At 40.7% G+C, this 17,386-nt stretch overlaps 1 protein-coding gene across 1 annotated transcript in view; it reads right to left on the bottom strand.

Annotated features, from left to right (window-relative positions):
* Positions 1-17,386, bottom strand: part of Itpr1 (inositol 1,4,5-trisphosphate receptor type 1) — a 318,227-nt gene that overhangs the window by 175,082 nt on the left and 125,759 nt on the right. Inside the window, exons 7-13 of the mRNA XM_020184001.2 lie at positions 15,891-16,049; positions 13,756-13,854; positions 12,568-12,651; positions 12,303-12,449; positions 5,971-6,066; positions 4,583-4,627; positions 1,030-1,184 (exon numbers count right to left, since the gene is read on the bottom strand). Coding sequence (XP_020039590.1) covers positions 1,030-1,184; positions 4,583-4,627; positions 5,971-6,066; positions 12,303-12,449; positions 12,568-12,651; positions 13,756-13,854; positions 15,891-16,049 — 785 coding nt within the window. The remainder of the gene's footprint in view (positions 1-1,029; positions 1,185-4,582; positions 4,628-5,970; positions 6,067-12,302; positions 12,450-12,567; positions 12,652-13,755; positions 13,855-15,890; positions 16,050-17,386) is intronic.

Here is a 17,386-nt window from a genome sequence, read left to right as displayed (position 1 = left end):
CCAGCAAAGTTTAGGAACTGGCAATCATTTGGCTGAATGGCAAAGAAAGGTGTTTTTGCTTTGTAAGGTTCTCTTCTATGTGGGCACAGACTTACATTTATCCTATGCAAGGAACAGCCCTCAGCACAAACCAAGGGTCTCCTGGAATTTGAATAGCACCCAAGCTACGGTTCCTAGTTTCACATCTCTGCTCAGGTTGAACAGGAAAGTAGCAATGCATACATGAATAATGAAACACAAATTAATAGAGAGACCCAATATAAATCCACAAATGGAAGTGATATTTCTACCAAGCAATGCTGTATTGAAGAGTTACAAGAAGGGCCCACATAACTCTGTCTTAGCCGTTTAAGGCTCTGGGTTGTGCTTTGAGACTCTCTTACTTGTGATAACTGATGTAAAGTCTCTGAGCCTCAATGTCTATATAAAGGGTGGATAGTAATACCTAACTCACAAGGTTTCCTGTCAAGTATATGTACGTAGCACTGTGCCTGAATGTAGTCAGCACTCAAAAAATGTTGGGCATTAATGATATTATTATTGACTTTGTTAAGAATAAGCTTTGTCCCATTTATAGTCCAATTATTTAAAAAATGTGTACTTAGGCAACAAAACCAAGAGTTAAACTGAATAAAATAAAGAATACTGGCCTAACTTCTCAATACTTTAAAATAACACTTCCTATGCACACAGTGAATTTTCTATGATTTCTTTTCAACTATTCAGTCAATCAACCAAGAGATCGCCCAGGTTTGGAGAAGAAAAAAGAGAGTAACACAATTACTGAGCTGCTTAGATTTAAGATTTGGCTTGTTCACCTAAATATAGCACTTTTATCCACCTATAAAGAACTTACCATTGATCCGACATAAAAAATCAGATGCCATATAGGCACCCAGTCCAAATGTTTTCCCAATTCCTTTATAAAAGGTTAAGAAAAAGGCAATAATGACTTGGATTTCAAGAACCATGGCCAAGCCACCAAGACCACCTCTGATTCTCTTGGGATATATAATTTTAAAGTCGTACCTTGGGACAAGGCTGTCACCTCCACGGAGAGTGGTGGGGTCTAGCTCAAAAATGGAGGAGATGTCATTGCCTTCAGGCACAGAGACGAGGGAGTACACCATCTTTTCTTGGGCATTTCGCAACCTACTTCGAGAAGCATCCTGATCTGGGTCCACCTGAGGGCAAAACATCACTGAGTCAGCAATTCTGTTGCAAAAGCTTTCGCTGACCACAATCATTCCACAATCCACAGGAACCAAGGAGAAACGATAGTGAGTGTCAGCGGTTGGCAGGAAAGGAACCACAGCTTCAGAGCAGTGTTATAAGGTGATCATCAGCCATGAATATTTCTCTCTACCTCCTTGTGTTGCAATAAAAATGCTTAAAGAAATGTGGTGTGACAACAGAAGATGTCCATGGAAAGAGAGTTATAAGTAATAAAGACCTTCACATAGCTACATCCACCTGCAGCAGCTGTGGGGCAAGGAAAGCACTCTGAGGAAATTTACTCCATGGAATTAGTTACGCACAGTTACATTAATCTGCAGTGATAGCTGTCTACTAACATGACAGCTACTTTCCAGAAGAAGAAATACAATAATCCAGAATCCAAGTGTTCATAAGCACCAATTCCAATATAGCCAATATGTATATTTGACAAATCAGCCTAGCCCTGAAAAGTATTATTTAGAAGGGCTGCTGTGACAATACAGAGAAAAAGGGTCTCTCTTCTACACCGGGATTTGGTTGAGATGAAGAAAGTCTCTGAAAGTGAAGGCTGACAAACAGTGACGAAAGAACTCCTGAGAAACTAAAAACACATTCTCAGCTCCAAAGTCCATGCACCTAAGAAGATTTAAGGAGTGGGTTTAGCCTAGGATCACCCTCTTATAAGCCTTGCAAGATGTCTCTCAGCTCGGTGACTGTACATGGGTGGTTTTTTATCTTTTTTTTTTTTGGTAGGACCAGGGTTGGCACTTGGGGCTTCACACTTGCAAAGTAGACACTCTACGACTTGAGCCACACCTCCAGTCCATTTTGCTGTAGTTATTTTGGAGATGGGGGTCTCATGAACTATTTGTCTGGGCTGGCCTTGAACAGTGATCCTCCAGATCTCAGCCTCCCATGTAGTTAGGATTACACGGATGAACCATCCCCCTATGGAGTTCTTTTCTAATGTTTAACATCCCTGCAAGATGAAAACCTCCCTCTCTGTACCAGGAACACTACACTTTCCTAGTTCCTACCTTGCTTCTCAGGTGAAGTTCTGCCTCCTGTCCTAACCAGGAAGACAGAGAATGGACCAGGAAGACCCAAGAATCAAGAATGTGAAGTCAGGGCTGGGAGCATGGCTCAAGTGGTAGAGCACTGCCTAGCAAGTGCAAGGCCTTGAGGTCAAACCCCAGTCCTACAAACAAAAAAACCCACCAAGCACAAAGTCAAATCAAAGGCAAAGACAGAACATGAGAGAATTTTAACATCTCTGGGCCTGAGACCTAGGAGCAATAACCTGCTTTGTCAGTTCATTAGTGGCCCCAACTTCTGTTTAAAAAAAAAAAGTCTTTAGTCAGGCATGGTGGGCTACTGGGGAGAAAAGGAGGAGGACTGCTCAGCCCAGGAGATCAAGACTAGCATAGGAATACGCACGGGCAATATATCTAGATCAGTCTCAAAAAATAAACAAAAATTAATTCAAAAAGTTCTATTAATATCTAAACGCCCGACTCTTCCTTCCCTCATTCTTTCTCCTCCAATACTCTGTACTTCTACCTAAGCACATCTTAGGTAGAAAATGAGTTGCTTCATTTTCTCTACACTTAAATAACAGAGAGTGACAGACCCCTCAGTTCCGGGAACCTCTGTATCTCTTAGCTATTGTAACCGTGAGTTAATTTCCAACATAAAGTCTGACCCAACAAGGATACAGGGTTTGTCTATAGGCTGGCAGTGACATTTCAGATACCTGCAGTCTACGGGAAAACTGCATTTACAATAAGTCCACTGTGTCTGGAAATGAGACTGAGAAACAGTGTCTTCACGTTCTCAGTATGCAGTCAGAGTTTGCCACCTAGTGGGAAGAAAGGCACATGTGCAAAAGACTGGCAGAAGAGCCAGCCTCAGGTTAGCCTTTGTCTCCCTTGGGAACCAAGTAAGTGGCCACACGAGGTTCAGTTGGTCATTAACTCTCACTGAAAGAAGCCGTTCTTTGCAGAGGTGAGACCTACTCTGTGTCACCTCAGATGGCAGCACTGAGGTCACTGGATGCAAGTCACATGAAGGCAGTTCCTTCTCTCCAAACAAAGAAGGTGAAAGATTAAGAAATGTCATATAAAAAAATAAAACCAGGCCATGTGCTCAAACAACAACAACATGGGCCATGGGCACCAGGCAGAAAGGTTTTACAATGGATTTCCCTGCACACTGGCAGCAAGCTGGACTAGATCGTTTTCCAAGTCAGATTGACTGTTGAACGTAAGCTTTCAAAATGGCCTCCCAAAGTAAGCGTAACAAAGATGCAAAGAGGAAGATGAACCTCAGGACCCGGCAACTGCACATGTTCACAACCAGGAGCTGCCAGTTATAACTCCTTTGAGTTTCTCTCAAAGCCAACATTCAACCCAAAAGTAACTAGACAGTTAACCATTAATGCAGAATGCACAACACCTTCCAAATCAACTACATCTTGAATTATCTCCACCTCAACTCCCTTCGGTGATGCTTTATTTTAAAGTTCCTCCTGTTTTGTTTTGTTTCTCAACTTGTCTAAGAAAAACAAATACCTTCAATATCACCTGCCTACCTACCTCTGAGATCACCATGAAGAATCATGCATCAGATAGAAAGCAACTGTCTCGGTTTTTGTAATGCTTGCTCAGAATCAAGCACTCCACAAGAAAACTGTTTTACTGATAAACACAACCACTGACTTCTTCAACCATAACTAGAGATACCTGAGCTCCAAGTACCTACATATCAGCATTGACCATATGTTCTCCAATGGAAAAAAAAATAATGTATTGCACATTAAAATTTCAAAACACATTATAAATCACATCATCCCCTAAAACCAGTTTCTGACTTTGGAGAAAGCAGGGACAGAGGGACAGACAACTGACTGCCCTATCAGAGGCAAGGTGTAACAGGTTTCATGTGTTACCACCACAGTCTAAAAGATACTATCCGCTTCACCCTATGCCTTGAGAAACTGATGTAATAGATTGAGGTCAACTGTGGTAAGACAATTGTTTATAAAAGTCCAACTCCCACATGGGCCACCACCGTCTTCAAGCTAGGTATATTCCAAGAGATTGCATGCACTTCTTCAGCTTGGAGTTGGAGATTTTTGACTAAGCACACAGGAAGAGCTTTAAGACCAGCAGAGCCTGGACCAATCAGGACATAGAAGGATCTGACTTCCTTGAAGAAAGACAAAGAATAAGGCCTGTTTAAGGCAGCCTAAGGTTACCCCTTCCCCAGCAATCAAAGGCCACAGTGATAGTTTCTTAAATGGGGTTCCAGATCATTTGGCCTCACCCTACCAGATGAAGACATGAAGGCTCTTGCCCATACTTACTGAGGGAGGAAACTCCAGGCATTCTTCCTCAAAGTCAGGGTCTACCTGATGAAAAAGAATCATGAGGAAATTAAAACATCCATTGCTTTCTCAAGGACTGGGACCCATCTGCAGGAGACTTCAATGCCTGCAGCCATCCTTGAACAGCTAAGAATTTGTCCCTTCCCTCTATTCATGGAACCAGCATGCCACAACAGTAACACAGGTCACACAGGTGCAACACACACAGAACAATCCACCAGTTACCAAGAGATGGCTCACAAGTGCAGACAATGAAAACACAATGAATTCACTAGCAAAGCAAGAGTTAAAAGCCTCAGATAAATACAAGCTCAATACGCAATCAATAACAACCCTGCTTATTTTTAGTTAAAAAGGAAAAAGAAAAATTAGACCTCTAGGAAGTGCTACATTCACCTCAAAACATGACAGATAACACAACCACCATTAATGTTTAGCAAACCACATAATCAACATTTCTCACAATTGATTAGCTGGGGCAGTAACTTCCTAAGGATCCATTTTGAATTTCAACTTAGATTTTTTGATCTTCGGTTCTTAAATGTCTCAATATCATCAATTCATATAAGTGTCAGGTACCCCAGGGGAGGTCCACATTGATTCCACATCCCTCAGGTCATTTGTACAAGCAGTACCCACACATCCCCTTGGAAATCTCTGAGCAGTTTTGCCAGGACAACAGGGAGGGATCTTTTGATGTACGACTAGAATCTGTTAGGAATATGCATTGTACATCTTCCAGCAGATCAGAGTAAAACTCAACATCTGTCACGCAGTAGGATGGATTCTTAATTTAATAAAAAAATTAAAAGGTAAATTCCGCTTGTTCTTCAACAATGAGTCTTTCCTTTCCTCAAAAGCTCTCATGGACATTTAAGGTAAAGTTAATTTCTTTGATCCTACAAGTAAAAGGTAAGCCCCTATCTATTCCATTAAGGCTCCAAGGAATCAGATTTCTCTATGAAATTCTCTAGTTCTTCATGTTTCAACAGTTGTGACTTTACATACTATGTCTTCACGTGGCCAAGTCTCAGTCACTCGAGTTAGGAGTGGAGTGATGGATAAGATGTGAGGAGGGCCCTATGCAAGAGGAAAATAGAAAAATTATCCTAAAAACCTACATCAACAGTATTTCCTAACTTACTTTCTCCCCACATCTTGATGAGAACTCCTGTCGTCCTACAATGTGTTAGTCATTTTTGCCTCTTCTTTCACAGGAAAATGAGGCAGAAGGAAACAGAAAAACACAAGGAAAAGCAAAGTGACAGCATTTTTGAGCCTCCAGGTACCCAGTGGCTACAAGTGAGTGAGAAAAGTCAACTGGGTGTGTACACCTTCGAGGAGAAAACCGTAAGGCTGCTACTTACCTCTGCTGCCAAGTAATGCCCTGTAGCCAGGTGCTTGAAACGGAAGAGGCTGTTCCAATACCCTGCTCCACCCCGACAGGGATCGTGCTGGACTACCTGCAAAGGAAAGAAGGATCAACAGAAGTCGAAGAGATGTCAACCTATACTAGGATGACAATGAATCTGAGACTCATAGCTCAGGAATGGTAATTTCAACCTGAAAAAAAAATCAGTATCATACAACAAACCTGTGCCAGGTGTCACATGTAACATCCCAACTCAAACTCATGGAAATACTAAGATGTTTCTCCAGAGAGAGAACTGAGTCCCCGAGTTAACATGCAATGACTGGAGTAAAAACTACAATGGCTTTCAGATTCTTTGCCTTGGTATTAGCGAAGTAGAAGTTAAGATCCTAAATTCAACCACAAAATGCATGACCGATAAAAAACAAATCTCAAGGAGCACTCTCAAAGTACACTTCCCTGCATATGTGTACTGGAACGCATGCTGTTTGGGCTCTGAAACATGAAATTCTGAGAGTCTAAGCCAACTTCTTATAAAACTTCAGCTTCTAACCTTGATATAGCAACTGGCACTAGTAGTTGGTGCCATAAACAATTAGACACTGCACAAAATAGAAGAAAAGTAGAAAACTGGGTAAAATATACAAAACAACCATGTTTGTTTGTTGGACAAAGGGTGGTGAGCAACTGTGGTCTCCGAGAACAGGGAAACAAGGTAAGCATCAGGTTTCTCTGGTTTTCTGTCTGAATCCTCTTTGAACAGAAGCATAATCCAACCTGAGGGAACTGGGCTCATGGAGTGAAGAAGGTGGATCAGAGTTTAGGGAGACTAAGGCACTGCAATTTGCAGAGGAAGAGTTCTGGAGGATATGGATCTATGCATAGAGAAAGCTCTAGAAATCTACACAACAGGGATCTCCTTCGAATTTCTGGCTGAATATCAAACTATGTATGTATAAGAAAAGACCTCACAAAACTAAATAAAGAACAAATGGAACAGGGAGTGTAGCTAGGGGTAGAGCACTTGCCTACCATGTGCAAAGCCCTGGGTTCAAGGTCCAGCACCCCACACACACTCACAAATACACACACACAGAACAACAAGAAAGCCTAAAGTTCAAACAGTCCCCAAGCTCACACAGGGCTGGGAGGGGTCCTGACTCTGACAAGCCAAGACAAAGAGAGTCTATGAACCATCTTGGGCATTAATGGAGGCATCAAAAGCTCCCTTAGTTACAGGGCTAATCCAGCCCCAAGACCATTGGTACTCTCTACTTTGACCTTAATAAAGTATGAAAATGAGCATCTTCGGGATCAAGCTGATCCACAGTAATTTGACTGTCTGACAAAACAAAACTCTCATTGCTTCTTAAACGAACGATGGATTCCAGACACCCAATAAAGTAGTATTACCGTGTCAGCAAAGAATCATAAAATAATACACAGTCAAACAATCAGAAAGTGGTAAGCCATAAACGCAGTCAGATAATTCACATGATCCAGCTTATGTCTGAGTGGATTGGTTAGGGTTGGAAAAATATTTGAGAAATAGTGACTCAAACTTTTCCCATTTTAATACGTATCTACAGATTCAAATTTAAGGAGCTCTGAAAGAATAAACAGATGCACACACCAAGGCACGCAATGATCAATTCATGTAAAGCAGAAATAAAAAAGACAAATATTCAAAGCAACTGAAGAAGGGACGGAAGAGACACTATACATAGGAAATAAAGATTTTAAAACACTGCACTCACATCAAAACAATGCAAGACAGACAAAGGATCAAAATCCTTCAAGTACAAAAAGAAAACACTATCTAGAATTCTATGGCCAACAAAAATAGTTTTCAGAAATAGAGGTCACTTGGGAGAAATCAGACCATGATAACTGCTGGTGGGAATATAACATGGTGTGGCCCCTTCAGAAGGCAGCCCAGCAGCCCTTCCAAAGGTTACACATGGTTGAACCATTCACCCACAATTCCACTTGTAAAATACTTGAAAACTTTCACACAAGCATATGTGAATGTTCAGAGCAACACTCTCAACAACCAGAAGGTAGAAATTATCCAAATGCTATCCAGCTGCAAATGGATAAGTAAAAAATGGTTTACACACACTTACTCATATTGAATATTATCTGGCAATAACAAGAACTCAAGTATTGATATACGTAGCAGTAAGAATGAACTTTAAAAACACAATCTGCTATAGTTGGAGTGTTTGTTCTCCTTCCAGTTCTAATGTTGAAATCTAACCCCCAAGGTGATGGGATTAGGAAGTGAGTATCTGGGAAGTGATGAGCTCATGGGGGCAGAGCCTCATGAATGGGATCAGTGCCCCTACACAGGAGACCCAGAGAGCTCCCTAATTCTCTCTCTGCCACTTGAGGACCACAGATGAGCCAGGCAGCGAGACCTCACCAGCCAATCTACCAGTGCCTTGATCTTCACCTTTCAGCCTTCAAACCCTCAGAAATAAGGGGCTGATAGTCATAAGCCACCTGGTGTACGGTATTATGTTTTCACAGCCCAAATCAGACTAGAATATTATCCTAAGTAAGGGAAGTCAAACACAAAAACTACATGTAGGGTTCCATTTATATGAAATGTCCAGAAAAGGCAACTCCACAGAAATAAAAAGCAGAAAAACTTCCAGGGCAGCAGGAGCAGGGTGTGTGTGTGTGTGTGTGTGTGTGTGTGTGTATTAGGGGGGAGTGACCACTAATGGGTAGCAGGGTTTCTTCAGGAATAAGAATGTTCTCAAATCTATTATGTTAATGACTGCACACTCCTATGAACCTGAATTTTACACTTCAAGTGTGTCATTCATGTAGCATATGAATTGCATCTTGATAAAGCTATTAATTTTGTTTTTTAAAAGGAGGGCTGGTAGTGTGGCTCAAGTGGTAGAATACCAGCCTAGCAAGCAGGAGACCCTGAGTTCAAACCCCAGTACTGCTTTAAAAAAAAAAAGAAAAGAAAAGAAACAACATATATAAAAAGGAAAAATAAACCCATGCTTTAAATGAAGGTGAAATAAAGGTACTTTCACACAAATGAGGGTAGGAAGAATTTGTCAATAGTAGCCCTGCACACAAGAAATGAAAAGACCTGGCACAGGTGGCTCACGCCTGTAATCCTAGCTGCTCAGGAGGATCATAGTTCGAAGCCAGTTTACGAGAACCTATCACAAAAAAGAGCTGGTGGAGTGGCTCAAGGTGAAGGCCCTGAGTTCAAGCCCCAGTACCAAAAAAAAAAAAGAAGAAGAAGAAGAAATGAAAAGAACTTCTTTAGAAAAAGGAAATGATACCTAAGAATAATGTGGATCTACAGAGGGGAAGGTAGAGCTTGGACAATAACCATATGAGTAAATATGAATGATTCCTGTGTACTCATGTTTACATGTCTTTAAAATATAAGTGACAGGTAAAACAAATAAAAATACACTGTGGGGGGTATGACAGAGAAATAAAATGACAACAGCAACACAAAGGACAGGAAGGGAAACAGAAGAGAACTATCATGAGGGCTGTGTCACATGTTACCCATATAGCATTACGTAAAGCTGGCTGGCAAAAAGTTACACACATATTGGAAACTTCAGATCACTAATGAAAACATAAAATGCGTGACATTCTCTTCCTTCTTTTATTTTGAAGGGACACTTAAGTTTCCAGGATCTGCACAGAAAAAAATTCAAATAGGAAGACTTTAAACATTTTCCTAGGAAATTCAGGGGGAAAACTGGCAGGAAACAGGCTTTAATGGAGTAAGAAGTAGACGGCTGTTTCTTCTCAGAGGAAAAAACGGAAATGCTCTGAAGTGGACTTTTAAGTTAAAAATCCCCACAGAAAGCCATCATCTTTTATTCATTTCAATCACCTTTGGATGAACAAGACAGGTTACCTGCTTTTAAGGCACTAAAGTTTACCACAGAGACTTCTGTAGGGTTCTGACAGTTAAACATTTTTTCCATTTACAATAGCATATTAAAGCAAGGTCAAAAACTGATTATAAAATGATGCCAACTGTGCAAAAATATTCTGACTCAATGGAAGTGGGCACATTACGTTGGTGAAATAACAGTCTGTTTCCTCCTTATTCTTGATTTTCAGTTTTTCCTTCATTTGCATTTTCTGCTTTAAGTTACCATGGCAAGACAAGGACCTCGATCTCTCTCTCCCTCTCTCCTTTCTCAACCATTACTGAAATCACATATAAGAAATGGTTCTGAGAGACTGTTTTGAATACAAAAACAGTGTGTTGGGAACAATGAGGACATCAATGACAAAAACAAACTTCAAGACAAAGCTCTAGCTCCCAAGGAGTCTACAATGCAATAGGATTGACAGTGTCCCTACATGGAGGTGAGGGTAAAAGAGCAAATACTATGGATGCAGAAAGAAGGAGGCAAGGAGGAAAATGGTGGAAATAAAAAATTTATGTAGCTTCCTTTTTATCATAACTGTAGTAACTTTTCTATACAATGGTCAAGATGAACATGATATTTCCATATCTGTGTAAAAAGAGGAGATTTTAAAATTGGAAAAATACTGGAAATGGACACTTCATCAGAGAAGATAGACATATGGCAAATGAGCACAAGGAAAAATGGTCAATATAAGTAGCCATAAAGAAGCAAATTAAATGCACAATGAGAGTTCACTATGCGTCTATTTAAATGACATTGAAAACACTGATTATACCAAGCACTGGTGAGAATGTGAAAAACTAGAATTTTCATACATTGCTGGTAGGAATGTAAAAGTCTAATCACTGTAGAAGACAGATTGGTAATTTCCTACAAACACACTCACCATGTGATCCAACTACTCCACTCCTAGGTATTTAGCCAAAAAGATATAGAAACTTATACAAATGTCCGAATAGAAACTTGTACGCAAGACGCTTTACTTAATAAATTTATTTAATAGCCAAAAATTAGGATCAACTCAAATGTTCATCAACAGATAAGCAGACTAACAAATATCTATATACAAATATATTTCTATGTGTTCCACTACATAGAAATATAAAGGAATGAACTGCTTGATACATGCAAGAGCATAGATAAATCTCTAAGTATGCTAAGAAAAAAAAAAAAAAAACCAGACTCCAGGAAGACTATATAGTCTGATTCCACATATATAAGTTCAACAAGCAATAGTCATTTATGGAGAGAAAAATCAAATTAGAAACTATCTTTCTAGGAGGAAAAGGGAGGATACTGTTTAGAAACAGGCCTGATGGACCTTCTTGGGTTGCACTACTGATGTGTTTCTTGATCTGATTTCTTTACTGTATGTAAACTAGACATAGAGGAAGTCACATGAGAGAGGAGAGCAAGGGGGCAAGCAGAGACAGAGAAACATCCAGAAAGCTGCAATTACAGAGAGGGTAAAGAGGAGAGTTCTGCCTTACTATAAACCTCTACTATCAAGCATTCAAATCATTTTCTTCTTGGTCTTGCAAATCTAGTACCCTCCTCTTAATGAATTACATGCTACAGACAAAATCATCTGTCTTATTTAAGCAACAACTGATTATGTTACTCCCTGACTCAAAACAACTTTCCACATTTCTCCCCTGGCTATGAACTCAATTCTACTCCATATAGCCTGGTTATCTAGCCTTTCAGGCTCTGGTCTCCAACAGGAGTTTCTGTTGAATTTCCCATGTTGGTCCTATGCTCCCCATCAAACTAGGTTACTGAGTTTTATCCCAAGGCTGCCTCATATGTCCACTTCCAAGCCATTCTCTTACACAGAGTGACCCACTGCATTCCTCTCTTTCCTCCAAAATATGACTCTTCCAGGAAGCGTGGGCTCAAATGCTACCTCCTTAATCTCCTCACCCATTCAGTACGTTCTCCTTTATCAAAACCTCCAGAGCATATGGAATGTGCCTCTTACCACTGAAGTCATCCTGCTGAGTGCTCTAATTACCTGGGTCCTTATCTTTCCATTTGGGTCCCAACATAACTACAGGAGTCACCCATGTATCATAGTCAGGTAAACATTTGAAAAAAAATTGTTGTGACAGACAAACGAGCAAGGAAAAGAAAAAACAGACGATTACTTGGCCAGAGATTTTCAATCTTAACCCTGAGTTTGCTTTCAAAGGAGATAACATTTTCTGCCACAAGAGCACAATGCATCCTTCTGCTACATCATGGAACACACACTTCGCTGAGTCAGGCCAAGCCATTGTTGGAATGAAGTAAGTATAAGCACTTGGGTGTGATTCATAAGCACTTCTACAGACAAGTTTAAATCCTATGAACCCCTGAGTCCCTTCCCCCACTCTCCAGCCCCACTCATTACCTCCACCTCCCACAGGGCTTTGGAACTGGTGGCAGATGTAGCCGACTGCCGGCCAGTTGTCCTCAGAAAGACATGCTGCTTCTTCCTGTGCTCGTCACAGGTGAGAAATTTCTCCTGTTCAGCATGGAACAGCCTCACCACATCACCCTAAATGCAACAGAAGAGGAAATTAGGGAAAAATTAGTTTAAAGAGAAAATTAAACTGCCTAATCCAAGAAATTCCAACTGTCAAAAAGCTGCCCAGCCCATAAAGCATCAAACTTACCCCTTTTAAGATGTCATCTTTGTTATCACTCCATTTCATGAAAAGGACTATTTTCCAGCTTGTATTACAGTTGACAGAATTGACCTAAAAAAACCATCAGATATCTTTTTTTTCCATACCATTCACAACTCTTACATCCAGCCCCAAAATTCCTAAGTGTAACCCAAGAAGCAAGGCTGTGCTTCAGCCTAAACCTCTGAAGACTGACACTGTTGGGAACATGGCACCTGCAAAATCAATTGGCTAGTTCACAGTAATGGGTCATAAATGGTTCATTTGCATGCATCACTGCATGTGCTCCAAACATGACTGAAGAAACCAGGACTTCCCACCTCCCTTTTCCTCCAAGTCTTTTGTTCTGTAGCCAAAAAGTAAAGGCCAAGTGAAAGCAACTACTTACAAAATGTAATGAGCTAAAAGGCAAGAAGTGAGTCCAGTGTGCACATTTGACAATGTTGATGATCACAGTTAACAAAGCCATTATTTGTGCACTAAATATATGCAGCACTCTGAGCTATTTACTCACATACTAACACATTATCTAATCTAATCCTCAGCAATGCCCTAAAAAACTGATACAACTACCACCCATCTTTGGGAGACTAGGAACTGATGCACAGAGGTTAATCTATGGTCCCAGAGCTAGAAAAGGACAGACTGAGATTTGAATCCAAATTTGTGTCCTTAGCCATGAGACAAATATTCATGTCACAAGTACACTACTATCTTGTGTCCTAAAATTTCCAATTTAGAGGCTAAGCAGATATATTGTCAAAAGCAAGACACACTGCAGGGGCTGCTCATGTCCTGTAATGCACCCTTCTGAGGAATTAGAAAAAAGTACCCTACTTAGGGAGACAAATTAAAAAAAAAAAAAAAAAGGGTGTCCTTGTGGCCAGACACCTCATAGGCTTAAAAAAGCAGAAAGTGATCTCTTGGTGAAGCAAAGCTCAGCACACTGAGCACTGGGGTGAATATCAGCCCCTCCATCACCACCACACAGAATAGCACAACCTCATGCAGCTCAACTCTGGGCCTCTGGTTCTTCACCTGCAAAACAGGCACAGTGTCCTAAGTCACAGCTGACATCACTTTCGGTGCACACAAGCTCAGGGCCCACTGAAGGCCTGCTCCTATAAGGCAATCCTATCCACACACCAAGACTTGAATTCCCTTGATTTTCCTTACCTCATTGCAGCCTGGGTTGTCCACCAGTTGATGGCTGCTGGCATGGAGAGGCTGGCCAGCATTGACAGGGTTCAGAACAACCTTGTCACCTATGACCACCTACAAAGGAAAGGAGCAACAGAACTTTAAACAGAGCAGATCAGAAATGCACACTGATTACTGAGGAACTCTGCAAGGAGCCAAGGGAGCCTGGACTGAAAAAGATCCATCTCCGACGGCAGAGGGATGCAAAGCACATGGCCCAGTTTTTAAAGCCTGACCCTATGTAGGCCAGGGGATGTCTTCAGAAGGGTACAGCTGAATTGGTGCATGATTATCACTGATTCTATAGAGATATTTTCCATATCAGTCAGAGAAGTAGAAAAACCTCTTCTGAGACATCCAGTTGAAGAAGTTGCATAAATAAATTTGGGATATTTCCCAAGTTGTCTTTACTTTGAAAGAATGAAGCTATAATTTTATGTTTCCAGAGCAATGACCTTCATACTTTTGTGACTGCAACATATATTAAGAAATACACTTTTACCCAGGCACCAGTGGCTCACACCTGCCATCCTAGCTACTCAGGAGGCAGAGATCAAGAGGATCACAGTTTGAAGCCACCCCAGCCAAATAGTTGGAGAGACCCCTATCTTGAAAAAAAAAAAAAAAAAATCACAAAAAATAAGGGCTGTTGGAGTGGTTCAAGGTTATAGGCCCTGAGTTCAAACCCCAGTACTGAAAAAAAAAAATTACATTTTCTACTATGATTCATTCATACGTATACAGCAATACATACTTTATTTATTTATGTTTATTCGTGTAAATATCAGAAGCAAAGGTTTCTCCTTGTCAATACTTACCATTATGTAAGTATGGCCTGATTCTATGCTATTTTCTAAAGTGACTGTCATGAGTCCATCACCTACAAATGGGTCAATCCCTATAGTATGAAAAGTTCTATTCTAAAAGGATAAATATTCAAGTCATCTTCTCAACTAAGTCACAGCTAAACAGATTAAATGATAGGAAAGCAAAGGTTTGCTGAAAATGAAATTCAGAACAAGGCACATTTACTTTCATTACAGAGGTAGGAGGAAGGGGAGTGGAGAGAACAGCTTCTTAAAATGGAAAACTCATCTAATCTTCAATTTGATACATATGGGGAGCATATACAACGAAATTTTCTCTAACTCCAAATGAACTTAACTCCATTCAATAAATCCATCACTTGTGGTGAAACCTAGATGTTTTCCTGGGTTCTCAGTTTAGGATCAATATTCACTCTAAGCTGACTGTGAGGGAATGAGCTGCTCTGTGTTACATAATATGTACACAGATACATTTAAACTGTCCAAAGCTTGTATACTTAAATGGGCACATTTTTAAAAAATGTTAAAACCCAGTTTTAGTTTAGGCTGATTATTTTCAGAACAGTTCTCACTGTTTAAGGCATAAATTTCCTTTTGGTAAAATAGTAACTATTCTAGAACCTTAACAAGGTCAAGAATATAGCTGACAGATTTAAACACATTCATTGTTAAATATGTGCCCACGTAATGACTGACTAATTTAGCTAACAAATATCTGAACTGTTCTAAGTCATCCTGAAAAAGATTCCTATGGCTTTATATTCTACAGACCCTGCAGGACAGGGGGCCGGATCAGGACCAACTGCTGTTGCATAATGAGATGGAGAGGTAGCCTGCTTACTGACACAAGAACACATGAAGCAAATCCTACAATCCACTCTCCTTCCCTGTTACAGCTAATTCTTTTCCATCCTCTGCCCTTTACTAACTTTATTTCCAAAATACAGACATTTCTATTCTACTAATGGATCTGGAATGACAAGGGACCCTCCCAGGACATATATATGGGATGGATGTTTTTATGGTAATATCACTGAAGTAATGGGCTGATCGTGGGATTTTTTTCAGAGGCCCAACAGGAGAAACATAGAGACTGTATTTAGGTCACACTCTTCTACACATTTCCTTGTTTCCCAAACATTAGTTTCCATAGTGATTCTCTTTTCTTCATCCGGGATACTCCTGTGGTTTCAACTGTAAACTTCTCCGAGTTGAGCCTAATATACAGTAATGACTGGAGGCATGGCATGGAGCACTTTTGGGAGAGGGAGGGTTTGCACTTACACTATCTCCGATGGATCGCAGTTTGTAGAAAGGCTGAATATAAAACCAGGATCCTTCGTTTCCAGCCTCGTCCAATGTTACTCTCATGGCATTCTTCTCTAGCAGAGCTGGAAGTCTCTTATTCACAGTTAGGTATTTATTACTTTTCAAATGCAGGAGCTAAAAAACCAGCCAAGAGAATAAGGTCAGTATCAGCAAATCTCTGAGTTTCTACTATTCCTCTGTCAGTTACATAAAATATGTATCCAACATTCCTCCCACCACTGAGCTGCTTGTGAAATAGAAGAAACACACAGTGCCTAAGGCTGGGAATGATGAGAAAAGAAAGAACAGTAAGGGGAGCAGGAGCAAAGGCAGAAGAGAAGGAAAAAAACCTTTTTTTTCTTTCTCAACATAGCCCTGGACAAGATGGATGTGACTCAGGTTAACTGGACCATATCTGCCAGCTGTTAGGGGAACAGCCCAACCCTGTTTAAAGGGGCTAAGGAACAAGCCCAGGCAACAAGGGGGAACAAAGGAAGGGAATTCTGAACACAGAAACAGTTTGATTTCAAAGACAACCCCATTAGGCGGTTGTTAGTTCATTTGGAAGAACGTGGTGGCCATAGACCTTGAATGTTGTAAGCACTTTATTCTTGATTCTTGGAAAATGGTTACATAAAGGGGATGGAAAGACGAAAGATCTAAATGGGGAAAAATTTATCTTACAGTTGGCCTACACCAGAAAGTGCTTACCAAGGCTTCCCAGGTTGTAGGAAAAAATGGGAGGGAATATGAAAGATTGCACAGTCCCTGGAGAAATGGAAGAATCCACTTATAATTCTACTGCCACCTGCCAATAATCCCCTGTTTGCATGTTAATATTTACAGTTACTAGGGTGCCGTTGTGAAGTCCCCAGATATTGTAACAGGACTGGTGAGGATGGAGAAATAACCTGCCTGATCTATAAGCCCTGGACCACCCGTGGGCAAGAAAAACAAGGAAAAGGTGATGTCTTCCCAAACCCTCATTTGGGAGGTGGTTGATGACCACCAGTGACCAATTCAGACTTCAGACTTGGTTGGTTTATAAACCAACATCTCTTTACAGGTGAGTCTGAAGATCCAGACTTAGGGAAGTACTAAAACTAAGATTAGTTACTATATAGTCCCAGTTACTATGAAGCCTGAACATCTCTATTTTGCATTCTCTGAGAATGGCATGATCCCTTGCCCAGAATCTCACAGTAAGTCACAACACCTGGACTAGAATGCACTTAGGAGTTTATGCCCTTCGCCCCTATGCACCTTGTTCAGCTTCAGTTCCAGCAACATTCTCCAATCTAACCAAATAGGGGGGTTCTTGCACTTTGGGCCTCAAGGCCCTGGCCCTCTCAGTAATAGAGCTGATACAGAACCGTGAGCTCACCTGGACCCTTGTGGACATTCTCAACAGGATGGAACTTGGACCTGATCTTCAGCTTTTAGGAACTACCTTCACTATTCCAGAAGGTCTA

This window comes from Castor canadensis, chromosome 10, assembly GCF_047511655.1.
Source record: "Castor canadensis chromosome 10, mCasCan1.hap1v2, whole genome shotgun sequence".
Classification (NCBI taxonomy): domain Eukaryota; kingdom Metazoa; phylum Chordata; class Mammalia; order Rodentia; family Castoridae; genus Castor; species Castor canadensis.
The sequence above is the reverse complement of the archived record's forward strand: the minus strand, read 5'-3'. Positions and strand labels throughout refer to the sequence as shown.